The 15,453-nt window shown below is 47.6% G+C and overlaps 7 protein-coding genes across 11 annotated transcripts; 3 read left to right on the top strand and 4 right to left on the bottom strand.

Moving 5' to 3' along the window:
* Positions 1-778: 778 nt before the first annotated feature.
* On the bottom strand, positions 779-1,554 carry LOC117894526 (pupal cuticle protein C1B). 2 transcript variants are annotated; one of them, XM_034801641.1, is made up of 3 exons: positions 1,344-1,544; positions 1,034-1,264; positions 779-934 (listed from the first exon to the last, which is right to left on the bottom strand). In XM_034801641.1, the coding sequence occupies exons 1-3, from the start codon at positions 1,353-1,355 to the stop codon at positions 866-868; spliced, it is 312 nt and encodes a 103-aa protein (XP_034657532.1). In that variant the 5' UTR covers positions 1,356-1,544; the 3' UTR covers positions 779-865. The 2 variants fall into 2 exon arrangements, with proteins under 2 accessions (XP_034657532.1, XP_034657531.1); XM_034801640.1 differs by having other exon boundaries at positions 779-1,264; positions 1,344-1,554.
* Positions 1,555-3,269: 1,715 nt separating this feature from the next.
* LOC117894545 lies at positions 3,270-3,873 on the top strand. The gene is made up of 2 exons (XM_034801666.1): positions 3,270-3,465; positions 3,537-3,873. The coding sequence occupies exons 1-2, from the start codon at positions 3,454-3,456 to the stop codon at positions 3,759-3,761; spliced, it is 237 nt and encodes a 78-aa protein (XP_034657557.1). The 5' UTR covers positions 3,270-3,453; the 3' UTR covers positions 3,762-3,873.
* Positions 3,874-4,210: 337 nt separating this feature from the next.
* LOC117894532 (retinin-like) lies at positions 4,211-5,154 on the bottom strand. The gene is made up of 2 exons (XM_034801649.1): positions 4,640-5,154; positions 4,211-4,576 (listed from the first exon to the last, which is right to left on the bottom strand). The coding sequence occupies exons 1-2, from the start codon at positions 4,649-4,651 to the stop codon at positions 4,211-4,213; spliced, it is 378 nt and encodes a 125-aa protein (XP_034657540.1). The 5' UTR covers positions 4,652-5,154.
* LOC117894528 (retinin-like) lies at positions 5,057-5,686 on the top strand. 3 transcript variants are annotated; one of them, XM_034801644.1, is made up of 4 exons: positions 5,057-5,127; positions 5,188-5,424; positions 5,464-5,512; positions 5,543-5,686. In XM_034801644.1, exons 1-4 carry the CDS (start codon positions 5,116-5,118, stop codon positions 5,581-5,583), a joined length of 339 nt encoding a protein of 112 aa, XP_034657535.1. In that variant the 5' UTR covers positions 5,057-5,115; the 3' UTR covers positions 5,584-5,686. The 3 variants fall into 3 exon arrangements, with proteins under 3 accessions (XP_034657535.1, XP_034657534.1, XP_034657533.1); XM_034801643.1 differs by having other exon boundaries at positions 5,188-5,512; XM_034801642.1 differs by having other exon boundaries at positions 5,188-5,686.
* Positions 5,687-5,869: 183 nt separating this feature from the next.
* LOC117894512 (neuropeptide-like 3) lies at positions 5,870-6,568 on the bottom strand. Its single transcript, XM_034801621.1, has 2 exons — positions 6,443-6,568; positions 5,870-6,368 (listed from the first exon to the last, which is right to left on the bottom strand). Exons 1-2 carry the CDS (start codon positions 6,452-6,454, stop codon positions 6,096-6,098), a joined length of 285 nt encoding a protein of 94 aa, XP_034657512.1. The 5' UTR covers positions 6,455-6,568; the 3' UTR covers positions 5,870-6,095.
* On the top strand, positions 6,266-14,755 carry LOC117894537. Of its 2 annotated transcripts, none has more exons than XM_034801658.1 (3): positions 6,266-6,403; positions 14,049-14,224; positions 14,297-14,755. In XM_034801658.1, exons 2-3 carry the CDS (start codon positions 14,213-14,215, stop codon positions 14,615-14,617), a joined length of 333 nt encoding a protein of 110 aa, XP_034657549.1. In that variant the 5' UTR covers positions 6,266-6,403; positions 14,049-14,212; the 3' UTR covers positions 14,618-14,755. The 2 variants fall into 2 exon arrangements, with proteins under 2 accessions (XP_034657549.1, XP_034657548.1); XM_034801657.1 differs by lacking the exon at positions 6,266-6,403 and adding an exon at positions 9,911-10,053.
* LOC117894531 (uncharacterized histidine-rich protein DDB_G0274557) lies at positions 8,514-9,748 on the bottom strand. Its single transcript, XM_034801648.1, has 2 exons — positions 9,191-9,748; positions 8,514-9,129 (listed from the first exon to the last, which is right to left on the bottom strand). Exons 1-2 carry the CDS (start codon positions 9,200-9,202, stop codon positions 8,761-8,763), a joined length of 381 nt encoding a protein of 126 aa, XP_034657539.1. The 5' UTR covers positions 9,203-9,748; the 3' UTR covers positions 8,514-8,760.
* Positions 14,756-15,453: the final 698 nt, after the last annotated feature.

Raw genomic sequence — 15,453 nt, forward strand, 5'->3', positions numbered from 1 at the left:
GGGCTAATCCTTGGGGATCAGATGTTACACTTTTCAATTAACTTTGCTCTCGTCTGAATTCACTGTCAATCTCATCCAATTCCCATCTGAATAATCAATTCGAATTACTTTTATTGAAGTTTCCGTCTGCAGCATTTATCGGCATGCTTTAATCGCTGCCACAAAGCTAATTCCAGCGAGCAAATAAACTACGATAAATTTAATTAAATAGACAGATGCGCCTGCGGCCAATAAAACTCAAGATTCATCTTTGAATTCATCACTTTGCATGCAAAAAGTTTCGAGTGAGTAACTTTAAAGCACGCCTGAAAGGCAAATATAAAACTCCAGCCTCGAGAGACAGAAAAATGCAATACGAAGTAGAGTTGGGCTCGGGCTACTTCTATAGTTAAAGACTTGGGATTAGGCTAAGAGAATCTTCAACGCTGTTCTGATATGTCTTTAAATCCTAATTTGCCCATTGGGACATCTTCTAACTTTCACATGAATATGTGAGGTGAATATTTTACTGTTGAGCATTACGAGTACCTAAAGCCTTCCATCAATTAAATAATTAAATTAAATTTCCAATCCAAAGTGAAACTCCTCTTCTTTGTCACTTTCCCCCATAAATATTTGCTCTTAAATCCACTTTGCATCACTCCTCGCAGTTGTCCAAGATATTGACAGTTCTTTGGCATTATTACTTGGATCTCTTTGTGTGTTCAGTTTCCCCCTGCAGGTGTACCCTTCCCCTCTTGGACTCCCCCTTTCTGAATGTTATTAGACAATAGTTTCTTGTAATACTTTTGTTTTAATTGATTTGCTCAACGTTCTCTGCGGACATGACAGAGTCGAGTCCTTCGTCAACACGCTCTCAATCGATTCACTTGTGGTGGAAGGCGGAGTAGACAACGGGGGATGCGGCCACGACGGGGTGGTACTGGGGAGCAGCATGCACCGTGTGGACCACAGGAGCAGGGTGGACACTGTGGACCACAGGAGCAGCGTGGACACTGTGGACCACAGGAGCGGCGTGGACGGTGTGGACAGCTGGCACGACGGTCTTGATCAGTGGAGCAGCATGGACCGAGTGGACGACAGGAGCGGCGGCGTAGGTGACGACTGGAGACACTGGCACCTTGCGGACGAGGTTCACATTGCTCTGGTGGGTGATGGCCGAGGAGCCGCTGTGGTCCACGTAGGCGGGCTGGACGAACGAGTGCGTCTGGGCGATGAGGCCAGGAGCAGCGGCAGCCACTGCCAGCAGAGCAAAGAAGGCAACCTGTGGATGACCACGAGAGATTGGGGTGTTAGGATCCTCGTTCTATTCCCTGATGGATATCCATCCCGAATGTACTTACGAATTTGAACATGTTTGGAGATGGAGAGGTGTTTGTGCTTTGATGGGGGAATCGATTGCAACTGTTGATGATGACGGGCCAAAGTGCTGGCTTTTATACATAGTTGGGCAGCCGCAGCCCGAGTCTCAGCCTCAGCCGCAGCCCGAGCCTCTGCCCAAGTCTCAGCCTCGATTATTTCTTTGTCGCTAAGTACTTTGAAGCCTGAACTTGAGCCCCGCAATCGGCAATCGGCAACCGGCAACCGGTTTGGGTTTTAGGTTTTCTGTTGTGCGGACATTGAGTTTGGGCCCTGACTTTGGCTGGGTCTTACATACTTCTGAGTGTGGGGGAGACGTACAGTCGGAGACGCAGTTCATTTAGTGACCTAGGTTCGCTCTGCTGCTCGCTCTGCTGTGCCTTTTGTGTGGGTGAGGAAGTGGATGTGGTGCCCTGGAAGCTGTAGGCAAGACAAGACAAGAAAAGAAAAGCCAGGCCAATCAATCGACAAAGGGGAGGGAGGGGAGCTCCAAGTAATTGGCGTTAGTGGCGGCGGCCGCTTACGCAAATCATTGAGATTGAGGGGGGAGACTGCAGAGGAATGCTCAAGTGTACTCCGTAGTGCAGAGGGTGCGTGGGTGGGTTATCCTCTAGCATCCTTCTCTTCGTCTTCATCTTCATCTTCATCCACTCTGTGGCGTCTTTCCAGTGTGCTGGGGGTGTGTGCTCGTTCGCCTGTTCGGCGTGCGTAATTGAGTTGCATTCACATCCCGTTGACAGTTTTATGACAGAATTTCCTGGTTACCCTCTGCCTCTGCCTCTGCCCTGTGTCCCTCTGCTGCTTGGGGCTGAATGTGCGTCTCTCGCTGTGCGTTGCGGTTCCTCCGCCTTCGACCGAAGGAAGCTCCGACTGAGTTATGTGACGCTCAGACTCAGACCTTTAAGCACATAACATTTGATTAGCCTTACGCTGTGTCTATCTAATGAAGGAATAAATGGGATGGCAGATAAACAGCCAGAGATAATTAAAGGTTACGAGAAAGGTCCGATGTGTGGGCTTGTCGTCTAGACAGCTGGGAGAAAGTGCAGGAAATTCTTGACCCAGGTCAGAATTCTCAGCTCGGATGGGCTGACTCTCTGGCTCTCCCCGTAACAGATCTATTCAAAGGATACACCTAAAAGTCTTCGCATTGAAGAGTCAACACTTGACCCAAATGAGAACTCCCGAAACCCTCGACACTGTGATGGTGTGTGCCCTTCATTATAAGGGCATAAACAAAAGCGAAATAAATTATATGTATCCAGCCACAGATGTGCATTCAAATTGGATTGCAACACATCGACAGATCCAGTTGCGATGATTGCGCTCTGGCGGCATGGCGGCGTGCCTCAAGTGATTCATGGCCAAAAGGCCGTAAAGCTCAACAGCTACCAACTGCAGCAGCAGAGGCAGAGGCAGCAGCAGCAAAGGCAGCAGCGACAGCTGTTAAGTACCCTCTTGGAGTGACAGATAAAGACTCCAGACAGAGATTCGGTCGGTCCCTATGTCAAGGTTACCCACTGGACAAGCCCCACGCGCACTTAACCCACAATTTTGTCTTGTCTTCGTTGTTGTTGTTGTTGTTGTTGTTGCTGGTGTTGTTGTTGTGGCTTTTCGGGGCTCGACTTGAGTCGACAGTTACACGTACTCGAGATAAGCATCGCAACGGGTCGTAATGTGGAAAACGAATAGCCAGAAAAGTTATTATTTGTGCTCGTAAATCCTAATTTTTATGGAGTGTTTTCATGTACATACAATTACTTATGGTGCATATCAATTATTCCAGTTGGAGGCAGGATTACCAAAGAGAGAGAGGGAGAGAGAAATATGTGCTTGGCATTTAGGGATCACTGATCTGTGTGGGGTCGTGCGATCTATTCAACCATTCATCGATTGGCTATGGGCTAAGTAGGCCCGTTGTTAGTTAGACCTTCGGATGGCTGAGCCAATCATTTGTCATATTTTTCGCTCGACATTTTGGCAACTTCTCGTATATAAACGGTAGCTAGGCCTCCATGGGTTATGAGTTCTTACTGGAGTTTCGCAGTGGCAAATTCAAACTAAGACTAGATCCAATACCCAAAACGCCTCAACATGCATCGAATGGTGAGTTGCCGTCTAATTCCTCTAGTTCTCCCTTCCATACTCATTTGCTGCTCCCCCCCAACACCCCGCAGCTGCTCTACAGTTTGGCCATCGTCGCCCTCGCCCTCACCTTGGTCCAGGCCTGCCCACAGATCCATCATAATCTGACATTTCCTGCTGTGAATCAAGTCTGTTCTGGGCCCAGCCTTGGCCACAGTTTGACGAGGGATCTGTCCACGATGTCGCTGGAGGTGTCTGCTCTGGCCAAGCTCTGCCATTATGGGAGCCCTTTTACGCTGAAGCATTGGCCACATTAACCGTGCATTGTTGTTTGCCTTTGTTATTGCTTAAATAAATTGTTGTAAATTATTTATCATAGATCGTAGAGATTGAACATTAATGGGCTTTTGGGGGTTCAACAGTTTCTAGTTTGAGTTTTTTGCTGCGTAAAGCTGAAATGATTGCAGGAATGGGAGAACTTTACCCTTTTTGTTCTCTTTCAGATTTGTAGAACAACTTTTAGTTATCTTTCTGTTGCAATTATGTCCTCTCTCAGACTAAACATATGAAACATACAGGAGGGCATTTGATATTTCACTGCACTGATCCATATGCAGTTCTTGTCTTGTCTACATTTATTTTAAATATTTTAACAACATTTTCTGGCATATAAAAATCAATATCATTTTAAGGATCAATAATACTTTTAGTAGATTTATTTAGGTTTTCTCATTTAGTGGCTAACAAACAAACAATAATTTCGGTTCTAATGATGGAGGGTGTAGGCCAGAGGCGCGGCATGGTGCACCACAGGCACGGAGTGGACCAGCGGAGCCGAGTGAAGAGTGTGGACGACAGGAGCAGCGTGGTGGACAACGGGCACGGAGTGAACGACGGGAGCAGCATGGACAGCCACGGCGGGAGAAGAGTGGATGGTGGTCTTCAGGACGGGAGCAACCACGGGCTGGATGTAGGACTTGCTGTGCACCTGGGTGATGCTCTGGTGGGAGACGGCAGAGGGTGCAGAGTGCACCACGGTTCCCACTTTGGCCAGGACAGGCTCATGCACCACATGGTGGGTCTCGATGAGGCCAGCGCTCACAGAGGCGACGAGGAGGGCAACGATGGCAATCTGTTTTGGGGAAGAGCACGAGTTAATGGTATTGAAGAGACTCTTCTTCCCGGAGTTACTTACGAATTTGAACATATTGGAAGATGGTTTTGTGGTAGCTGTGACTGCTGCTTGTTTGCGCGAGAAGATTCGATGGATAACTGATGCTGATTGGGAGCTCCGAACTCTGCTTTTATAGAACCAACGAAACTCCGCGCGAACTCCAACGCCAATCAAAACATCGCCTGACCTTCGGTACGCCCCGGCATGACCCGACTTCGGCTCCGATCAGATCGTGAGCCGAACCGATCTCTGCTGATTATGCTTTCTGGCTGCTGCAGATCTCCGAAGTGCCGAAGTGCCCGAGCGCCGAAGTGGCTGTTCGATGTCGACTGTCCAATGCGCCTCAAGGTGGACGACCTCGCCAGCAGCCGAAACCAAAGCTGGTGGCTGTTTGAGCCCTTAGCTGCGTCTGGCGACTGCTATAAAAGCTCTTCGAGCAGATCCCAACAGCATCAGTCATCTCTCTGAGCTTACCCCAAAAACAACCAACCAGAAAAATGTTCAAATTCGTGAGTAAATCAAAGAGTTGGAAGGAAGAAGCATCCATACTTAACCCACAATTCCCTTAGGTTGCCATCGTTGCCCTGCTGGTCGCCTCTGTGAGCGCTGGCCTCATCGAGACCCACCATGTGGTGCATGAGCCTGTCCTGGCGAAGGTTGGAACCGTGGTGCACTCCGCACCCTCTGCCGTCTCCCACCAGAGCATCACCCAGGTGCACAGCAAGTCCTACATCCAGCCCGTGGTTGCTCCCGTCCTGAAGACCACCATCCACTCTTCTCCCGCCGTGGCTGTCCATGCTGCTCCCGTCGTACACTCCGTGCCCGTTGTCCATCACGCTGCTCCTGTCGTCCACACCGTTCACTCGGCTCCTCTGGTCCACTCCGTGCCTGTGCTGCACTCTGCTCCTCTGCTCAAGTCTGTGGTGCACCACTCTGCTCCTCTGGCCTACACCCTGCACCATTAAGGAAGGACCTTCTACAGCTGCCACCAGAGTACCTTCATTGTGATAGAATTTTAACGATTTTTTGTTTGAATAAATGTTTTTCGTTTCACCCATAACAAGTTAATTATGCCCCAGCACTTCTTATTGTTCAAATATAATTATAAAATGTAACTCCTATTTGGTCGGAATATGTCTTTAGGTGTAAACTTTTCATGTACTTTACACACACTTTGTTCGACTTTTCGTTGCCAACTTTTGGGCTGGAGTCCCGAAAGTGTTTCCAATGGAGATCGAGAATGCAAATTGATTTTCGCTCGCTATATAACAAGTATTTGTAGGTATTTTATTGCTTGAAATGTATTTTAGTTTCTAGACATTTTTTTGTTTGTATTTTTTCTAAACTTTGCTTTTGCTGGTTTCGCTTTCTTTATAAACAGGGCACAGGATACTCGTAAATGGGTGAACTATTGGAGGAGTGGAAGGAGCCTATGGTGGAGTGTGGGTGATGTGTGGGCCACCTGTGTGTTTTCCGTTTAACCAATCAAGACGGGGCCATGGATGCCATGGACGCTCTTGAGGAGCAGCGGCGAAGGATGCACCTGGGTGATGGCCGCATGGGAGATGGCCTGGGGCACAACGCTCACCACATGGGGTCCGCCGACGATGGTGGGTCCCCAGATTCCGGGTCCCCAGATTGCAGGAGCTAACAGACCAGATGGCGATGGTCCGGGTGCTGGTGCTGGCACAGGAGCAGGAGCAGGAGCTGGGGCGGCAGCAGCCAGGCTAAGGAGAGCGACGAAAACACACTGCAAACGGACAATGGAAAATGGAAGATTAAATGGTAAGTCCTTCCTCTAGGAGCTTTTCTCTTCCCACTTACCAGCTTGAACATTTTGTTGTGTCGATGGCTTGCAACGATTTGACATAGAACTGCACTCTCGACTGGCCTATTTATACGAAACAATCGGAGCAGCTGCAGTCCGAGCTCTCTAAATGGGTCGCTCCATCGAATCAGATCAGCCAGCAGGCAGCGGGCAGAAGGCAGCAGCACGCCTCTGCACTCTGCTCTGCATTTGGCCCGGCAACTGTAGCTGCAACTGGCAACTAGCAACAAACACGCTGGTCCACGCTCTATGCACAAGCCAAGCAAAGCCAAACCAATCCAAACCCTTCCGGGGGCAAGTTCTCGGCTTACAGGTTCTCCCAGTGGTTGCTCCGTTCTGTTCTCCGCCACTGGACTGGCCCCCACTTCAGAGTGATTCGATTTCGCCTTATGATTTATGCAATGCAATGCCATGCGAGACATGTTCTGCGGGTGTCGCAGACCCCTTCCTTCGTGCCATGCGGCGCACACTTGACACTGTTGTGTTGCATGCGTCTCGTCACACAATTAAGCAAGCAAATAAATACTTGCCAATGGGAGAGCCACAAAAGAATTAACTGAAGCGGCTTGGCTTACGCCGGTCCCCGCTCTTTGCACTTTCGGCTTGCATAAATTACTTGTCTCCGAGTTGGCGAAACGTTGATTAATGTGCACAGAGCACAGTCCCAGTGGACCCGGTCGCCCCGGGGCTCAGCCAATCGCCAGAGATTGGCTCAGATGTTTGTCTTGTGCAATAGTGCGACACTTGCACATCAGCCGAGGGCAGGCAGCTATTATTACATTACTATCTACACAGTTGTCATGGCTATCCGCAGGGGAAAGGTGAAGCAGCATTCAGGAATAGCACCCAAAACATATTCTATAGTTAGAAATATGCTCCAGGAATGCAACAACTCTCTTCCACAGAAGGCACAGACTACTCCTAATCATATCTCACGCATCTAATGGTGGGACTTCCTCTCGGGGTCTCCGCTTTACCTTTTTCCTCTGTTTGTTTGCTTACGTTTAACGAGCTACCGAATCACGTGCCTGAGAAATCATTCAAAGACCGCAGTCACCTTGCCAAATATATTATTTATTTATTTCTGTTTGCTTGCCTCGTTTGCCGGTCAGCGAACCATGGAACGGAGCAGAAATTGGCCTAAACAATAATCGATTTGCGGCTAATTTAAACGATGCAAAGACAAGCCCAAACAGAAACCAAAGTTGCTCAGGGTTGCCGCGAACTTGTACACTTGATTGATATTGATTTTGATTTGTTTTTAATGCACCAAACAAGGAAGCATTGGGGGAAAACAGAGGCTTAGTTTGTTAGCTCTGGGAGTACATGGCACGAAAATGAGTCACAAACCCATGAACCATTAGTTTTACTGCAAATTGGCAATTTCTAATTGATGTTTCTGTCACACTAAATGTCTGCGACGCTCATTTGCTTATTCTTATGGCAATGTTTGTCGACTAGGTTGATTCTGAATGGGATTATTCGCTCGGAGAGGAAGTGTTTGCTGTGTGGGGTAAAAATACACGTACCCGTACTCGTGCTTGGGCCAATTCGCATTTGCATTTGCTTATGCAAAAAGTTGTGTAAATTGCAAAAGCACAAAAGATTTGAACTTGAAATAGAGCAGAGCCAGGGAGCAGGGGGAACGAGCAGTGTGGCCAGCCCTTCAGGCCTTCAGGATGTGCTTACAAAACCGAATCACTTGCAACAGAAGTGGCAGGCAGCATTAACCATTTATCACTTCGCTTGGCCCATCACACACTCATCATCTGCTTATGCACTGATTTGCATAACACGGCAAATGCATTTGGTTTCCACATGGAGAGGCAACGTGTCGGCATTGTCGCCATGGGAAATGTGCCACAATCCATCCCAAAGCTGTCTGTCTGTCATTGTGGCCTGTCTGCCTCTCTGTCTCTCTGCCCCTCTGCGTTAAGGTATCGAATGGTTTTTCGGTTGATTGTGATTACATGCTAATTATGTCACTCGCTTTAGGGAAATATTTTATGCGGTTACACGAATGGGGGCTCACGGCGCGTATCCATTACAGAGGTTACACACAGTTAGTTCAGATATTGTATCTTTTATATACACATAATCAACACTATTAGAGATAGAGTGGGGGGTGAGGGAGTAGCATATCCATCCAGCAGTTTGCATCGCAATCAGCAATCGACACAAAAACACACATCACAGCATCCAACATTCCTCAGTGGCAGTATCTGTGTGGTATCCTCCTCGTTCTTCGCTCTGCGTTCTCAGTTTTCATTCATCATTCGCGATCATTCAGCAGTCAGAGTCATTCAGGCTGTCATCAGTGCAGATGATAGTCATGGAAGGCGTGGAAGTCATGATGATGGTGCAGATGGAAGGGATCGTACGGGTGGTAGGCCTTGAAGATGGGAGCCGGGTGGTAGGCCTTGATGATGGGTGGATGGACGACAGTCTTCACCACCGTGGGCAGCACCACCGGCTTGATGATGTGATGCGGAACGGTGTGCACCACTGTCGAGCTCTGGTGGGAGACGGCGGCGGGCAGGTGCACGATCTTGGCCACGTGCAGGGGCTCCACATGGTGGTGGTGGTGCGGGTACAGCGGGTATTCCGGATAGTGATGATGGTGGCCGTGCAGGTAGCCAGGACGTGCCGCAGCCAGGGCGCACATGGAGAGGAGCGACAAAAGCTAGAGGCGGGAGGAAGGAATCCTTTTAGTTGGTTGTCCTTAGAGAGGGGCACATCCTTACCAGTTTCATCATGTTGTGGGTGGTTAATCCTTGGCGGTGGGTCTCGGCGACTTGCTGCTTGCAACTGATGCCACTCGATGGTGCAGCGGTGTCTTTTATTCACTTGCCACCTTCCACGGCTACCCACCGCCAGCAGCTGGCATCTGTGCCACAGATGCAGATGCTCTCGTTGCTGCAACTGCACAAGCTTCAGCCCCAGTCGCCTCGTTGCCATATCCGTTGACGCTGCCGGCTGCGACTTCAATGTTGTGGAACTTGGCTTTTTGCATCCGCAGTTGCCTTGCCGCTCGTTGCCGTTGTAATTGCACCTCGTTTCGTTTACATTTCAATTGTTGTTGTTTTTGTTGCTGCTGCTGTCTGACTTTTCGCATAGAGTTTTGTCAAACGCCGCATTGTTCGACTCGACTCGCTTCGTGTCTGTGACGATCCATCCATCCATCGACCCCTTTCAATCCAAAGCGCTGAACTCTGCCTTGCTGGGAGTTCAATCTTGTGGCAGTTGAATCCATTGATGCTATTGGATTGATACTCTTCCTTTTAAATGTCCATTGGGCTAATATTTATGGTCTAATAGGGACCATTTTGCTAAAATAACTCTTTGTTTACCTTTGCAGCGATATGCTAATTACATGTGATAGATCGATATCAGCTATCGATTGAGAATTGCAATGCCCTTGACCTGCTATCGGTATTATAGATCGATATAAACTTTACATAAGCTTCTGTAAAGTTCTTCTGTGAAGTTCCTCTGTTACGTTCTTCTTCTTCTGTTTCGAAGCCATTCACCACGCTAAGCCGCCTCCTCGTTTTACAGAGTACCGCGTGTGTGTGTTTTTTCATTCAGAAGATGTCTCTCGTTTTTGGTAAGTTTTATAATAATATCCCAGCGATTGTGCTGTTCTCGATGTTTGTCTGCAGCAATTGGCACTGGTAATTGTTGCTGTTGCTGCTGCTTCTGCCGCAGTGCAGGTTGCCTTGCAATTCGCTTGCTCCGTTAGACTGCAGCAGCATATCAATACGCTTCGATGTGTGTGTGTGCATGTGTGTTTGTGTAATCTATGCCACTATTGTGACCTTCACGTGTTTAACCTGCAAATTGTTGTTGGTTTTTTGCTGTTTCTATTTTTCTGGGGCTTTCTGCTTTTTTCCCTAGCGGAAATTCACACTTGGCAATTTAATTGTTCCGTTCTTATGTTCCACTGCCTCACTCGTACCGTACTGATTTTGTCTTGCAAATTAGTTGTGTCCATGTTATCTCTTTGTCTGAGAATGTGCTAAAAAAAGTGGCTCGTATCTTGTGTCTGTGTGTGAGAGAATTGAGATCTACTCGGAGATATGTTTGCTTGTTTTTGCCTGGCTTCATTTGTCTGCTCTGCCATTGATTGTGATATTTAAGGCTTCCAAGTGTGCCCTGTCATCGGCTGGAAAAGTTCATGAACGGCAGCGGAATGAGCAGCAGTGCGCTGTGAAGCTGCGCTCCGCTCCATGGCAAACTAGAACACTCGAGGAGACTTGGGGCAGACTTAGAGCGGGCTTCGAGCACGAGCTCATTAGAATGCCGTTTGATATTTTGACAGGCAGCACAAGCTCCGCGCTGAAAGTGCTGAAATGTCAGCTTGGAGAATCGGCCGGGCCGAGTGGTCGAGTCATAAATTAATCATGATTTGCATTCAGCCCAGCAAATATTTGCACAACAATTCGCGGCAGTTTGGCTCCCTGGTTGCCCGATCCCGATCCCGGTCTCCAGTCGCAGCACTCCCCGAAATAGCAGAAAAGAAAATGAATTCAATTGCCTGGCTTATCTGGACCAGGAAGCACTGCATCGGTATCTGCAGCGAAACTAGTTGCAGCATGTTGCAAGCGGCGCCCAGATCCACTTTGGGAGGGGCCCTAGCTTCGATTCAGTTCAGTGGGTTAGTAGGGGCTGCGGCTACGGCTACGGCTATCCACAATAATTGTCTGCAGTCCGTGACAGCAATCTTCGTTTTGGCATCGCAGATATTTATGGGAAAATGTGTTTTCAATGTTATTGCAATTAAATTGCGAGTTAGGCGATTAGGCGACCAAGTCCATGCATCCGCTGAGGCAGTGCCTCCAATTGGATGGCAGAGAATGCCGCAGCCAAATTGATGGACACGTCTGACCTTAGCCGAACGGTGGACACTCGGACACGCGGCCACTCGGCCACCTGTTGCCTACCGCTCGCACATTGACCAGACGACGCCGCCGAGACGCCGCCACTTCATGCTGAGACCTGCTGGAGCGTAATTACTCGAGGGGGCCACAGACTTGGAATGAGGTTGTATATGCAAGCACCTTTTATTATTATGGCCGCTGCTCTACTTGCCTGCCCCAGCCCCAGCCGCAGCAGTCGCCCCACGATGCAGTTGCAGTTGCAGCTGCAGCACATTTCTCAGCCGTTGCCATTTGCGTAATGCTCCTTTAAGTCAGAGTAGCAGCAGACCAACTCCCTGGCTGACTGACATCTGAGTGAACTGTGCCAAAACAGATCTGCACAACAGGCAGGACAGGTCGCGTACATATTTTGTCCGAAGTGTGTGGCAACTGCAGCCACTCGCTGGCAGGCGCCAGAGCACCTCGAACCCCCCGAAAAGAAATATTCAATTTCATGCAACATAATGGCCATCTAATTTCGGGTCTTGATTGGTGTGTTGCCTGCGATTGAAGGAATGCTTTTGTGCTTAAACTTTATGGATAACTAAATGAGTTTCTGGGGTGGGAAAGGGAAAGGGAAAGGGAAAAGAGTAATTAGATTGGAAATATACTAAATGAAATGGATCTTAATTGGGTATAAATCATAAAAAAACAAGTGTCGAAAGTTCTGCTGCACTTCCTCTTTGATATGTGGCTCGTTAAACTCTTTTTTTCCACCTGAATAACACTTATTACTTCCTCATCCATAAATTACTTCTTTTGCTTACAATTTCATTCCGTTGTCCGATTCTGTCTGTCTGTTCTATAACGACCTTCGAGGCAATTAGCTCTAGAATAATGACAAAGACAATTGGAGAATTGAGCAATCCATCGACAGACAAGATCCATCGATGACGTCGCTGGAACTGTCAACATCTTGTTCCTTCCCCGATATTTAATTGATCTTTAAGCGCGGCTTAATTGTGGTTCATTATACCACGCTTCCACTGAGATTAACGTGAATCGCCTTTAATTAATAGCGAAATTGAGTTTGGTGCTAAACGCCGTCGATAAGGGGTAATCGAGAGGCACAGTCTCGAGCTGGGGAACGGGAAACTGGTTCCCTGCATGATAATTGGCCACAATTTCTCGCTGTTGTTGCTATTGTTCGTGTTATGCAATGCAGAGGCAGAGGCGGAGTGCGAGGCAGAACTGTCACTTAGCAGCCGTAAGGTGTCCACCTTACCACCACAAGGCGTACATTACCCCCAGAAAACACCGAACAAGATCCCAATGGAGATATGCCACAGAGGTTGGGACACCGCTCAGTACAGGCACAAACAGAGCCCGGATATGGCCAAGGAATTTACCTCAAATAGAAATCTATTAAAAGTCGCTCAAGAATTTCGGCTAACAAAGCCATTCAGTGGGGAGCGGAGTTGTGTCGCCAGATCGAAACGAAACATTCATTAATCATGCTAAAAACTGCTGACAAATCACCATAACGGCGGCACAACTCCACTCGAACCAACACCACGAATGTACAGTTGTGCCAATGTGTATGTGTGCGCGCCTGCGCAAAAGCCACTTGGGCAATCGCAATCGATGTTTGCTTATTACACAAAGCGGAACTCCAGAGCCAGAGACCAGTACCGAGACCGAACTGGGTTCTATGTGGGTTGGGTTATCGCTCGCTCGCTCCCATAGGCATTGTTATGCCAGACAATTGCAATCCAAGATTAGCATAACCAGAAACCAGGTATCCAGAAAGGCAAGGAGACAGTTGGAGTTGCCAAGAGGGAATAATCATAAAAATATTGGGAATCAGAATCGAGGGAATAAAGTGTAGTGGAAGTAGTGGCACGACAAACTTGTTTTGCTGGCAAAATTTATTTATGAAGAAATTCATTTTCATTTCGTTCAGCATTTGCTGGCCTGGCGTACGTGATGTTCCCACAAATTAGTCGCCAACTTTGTCCACATTCCTTTCTCAATCTCTGACGATTACCGCCTGCGATGGCCGACTCTTGGAGCCGGAGACCTGGTTCCGACCATGACAAATACTCTCGTACACGCAAGTGCGTTCACATTGAACTTGGGCCACTTTGGGGCCGTGTCTGGTGTGGCTGCTTTGGCTGCTGTGCGTGCGTGTTGCAGGTATCAAATACAAGTGCGAGTACAACACATTTTCACGGTCAACTTTGAAGAAAATGACAGAGCGGACAGCATTTTTGCGATGCCTTTGCTGGCAAAGAAGTGATGCAAGTGCCGGCTGCTGACCGACTGCCTGAGTGGGCCAAATGGCCAGCGTGGACTGGACTGGACGACTAGCGCAATCCCCGACGGCAGAAACAAGAGCCAAGACACTTTATTTTGACTGGTTTTCTTTACTGTTTTGTGTCTTATTTTTTTTGCAACCTAATGGGGTATGAAGTCAATGGTGGACAGTGGGCAGGGGACTTGGGCGGGGCTTGGCAAACTATACGCGAAGACAAAGGCGAATCAGCTGCTGCTGCTGCTGCTGCTGCTGCCGCTGAGGCACATGCAAACTTTGCCACTTGGGGCCTCTCTTGCCCCACTCTGCTCTGCTCTCTGGAGTGTCCGAAGCCGTTGGCGTTATTTTTCAGCTTTTCCTAACGATGGCGAAGGAGGAAAAACGAAATACAACAACAAATTATTATTATTGTATTTTGTGCACTTTTAGATTCGGTTTTTCTTCTTGACGGCTGCTGCACATGTCGGATTTTGGGAGTATAAAAGGCGGCGCGGATTTGGAGTATGCAACACAACCCAGCGAGGCGTCCACACAGACCCACAGTTCATACTTCAGCCAATAGCTAGCGCTTCAGGATCGCAAGGATTAGCAAAATGTGCAAGTTGGTAAGTAGATCTATCCCTGAGCAGCCTCTTCCCAGTTCGTGCTCCTAATTCTTAATCTCCTTCTGCTCTTAGGTGGTGTTCTTCGCTCTGCTCGCCGTGGTTGCTGCCCGTCCAGGGTACCTGGGTCTGGACCCTTGGAGCTATGCCGCTCCAGCGATCCATTATGAGCCGGCCCTGGCCAAGGTGGGCGCCATTGTGAAGACCATTCCCAGTGCCGTCTCCCACCAGAGCATCAGCCAGGTGCACGGCTCGGCCCACATCATCCAGCCGATTGTTGCTCCGGTCCTGAAGACCTACGCTGCCCCCATCATCAAGACCTATGCGGCTCCGGCTCTTCACACGACCCTCCTGTCGCCCTCGTGGGCCGGTCACGGCTGGGCCCCATCCTGGTAAAGTGATCCCGTCGAAATCCTGTGCGGCAGTGCGTGGGCTAGCAACTACTACCCAGATCCAATGCAAATTTTCCCTCTTCATTCGTCAGTCTTGTTTTTCCTTCTTTCATGTTTCGACTGATGTAAATAAAAACAAGTAAACAAAAAAAGGCTGCGGGACGGGGTGGGTTTAGCCATTGAAAATTAAGACAAAAAAATTGAACCTTGAAGTAGGCTTCAAAATTGATAAAAATTTCACGAAAAATCGGAAAATTCTGTTGCATACTTCAAGGTTAAATATTTTTAAGAGGTTCAGAATTTTTAAAAATTAAGACAAAAAAATTGAACCTTGAAGTATGCAACAGAATCTTTCAAAAAGTAAGACAAAAAAATTGAACCTTGAAGTATGCAACAGAATTTTTCAAAAAGTAAGACAAAAAAATTGAACCTTGAAGTATGCAACAAAATTTTTAAAAAATAAAGACAAAAAAATTGAACCTTGAAGTATGCAACAAAATTTTTTAAAAATTAAGACAAAAAAATTGAACCTTGAAGTATGCAACAGAATTTTCTGATTTTCGTGAAAAATTTTGAAGCCTACTTCAAGGTTCAATTTTTTTGTCTTACTTTTTGAAAAATTCTGTTGCATACTTCAAGGTTCAATTTTTTTGTCTTAATTTTTGAAAAATTCTGTTGCATACTTCAAGGTTCAATTTTTTTGTCTTAATTTTTAAAAAATTTTGTTGCATACTTCAAGGTTCAATTTTTTTGTCTTAAAAATAGTGGACCTTGAAGTATGCAACAGAATTTTCTGATTGTTCGTGGACAATTTTGAAACCTACTTCATAGTTCATTAGG

The sequence above is a fragment of the Drosophila subobscura genome, chromosome J (genome assembly GCF_008121235.1).
Source record: "Drosophila subobscura isolate 14011-0131.10 chromosome J, UCBerk_Dsub_1.0, whole genome shotgun sequence".
Taxonomy (NCBI): Eukaryota; Metazoa; Arthropoda; class Insecta; order Diptera; family Drosophilidae; genus Drosophila; species Drosophila subobscura.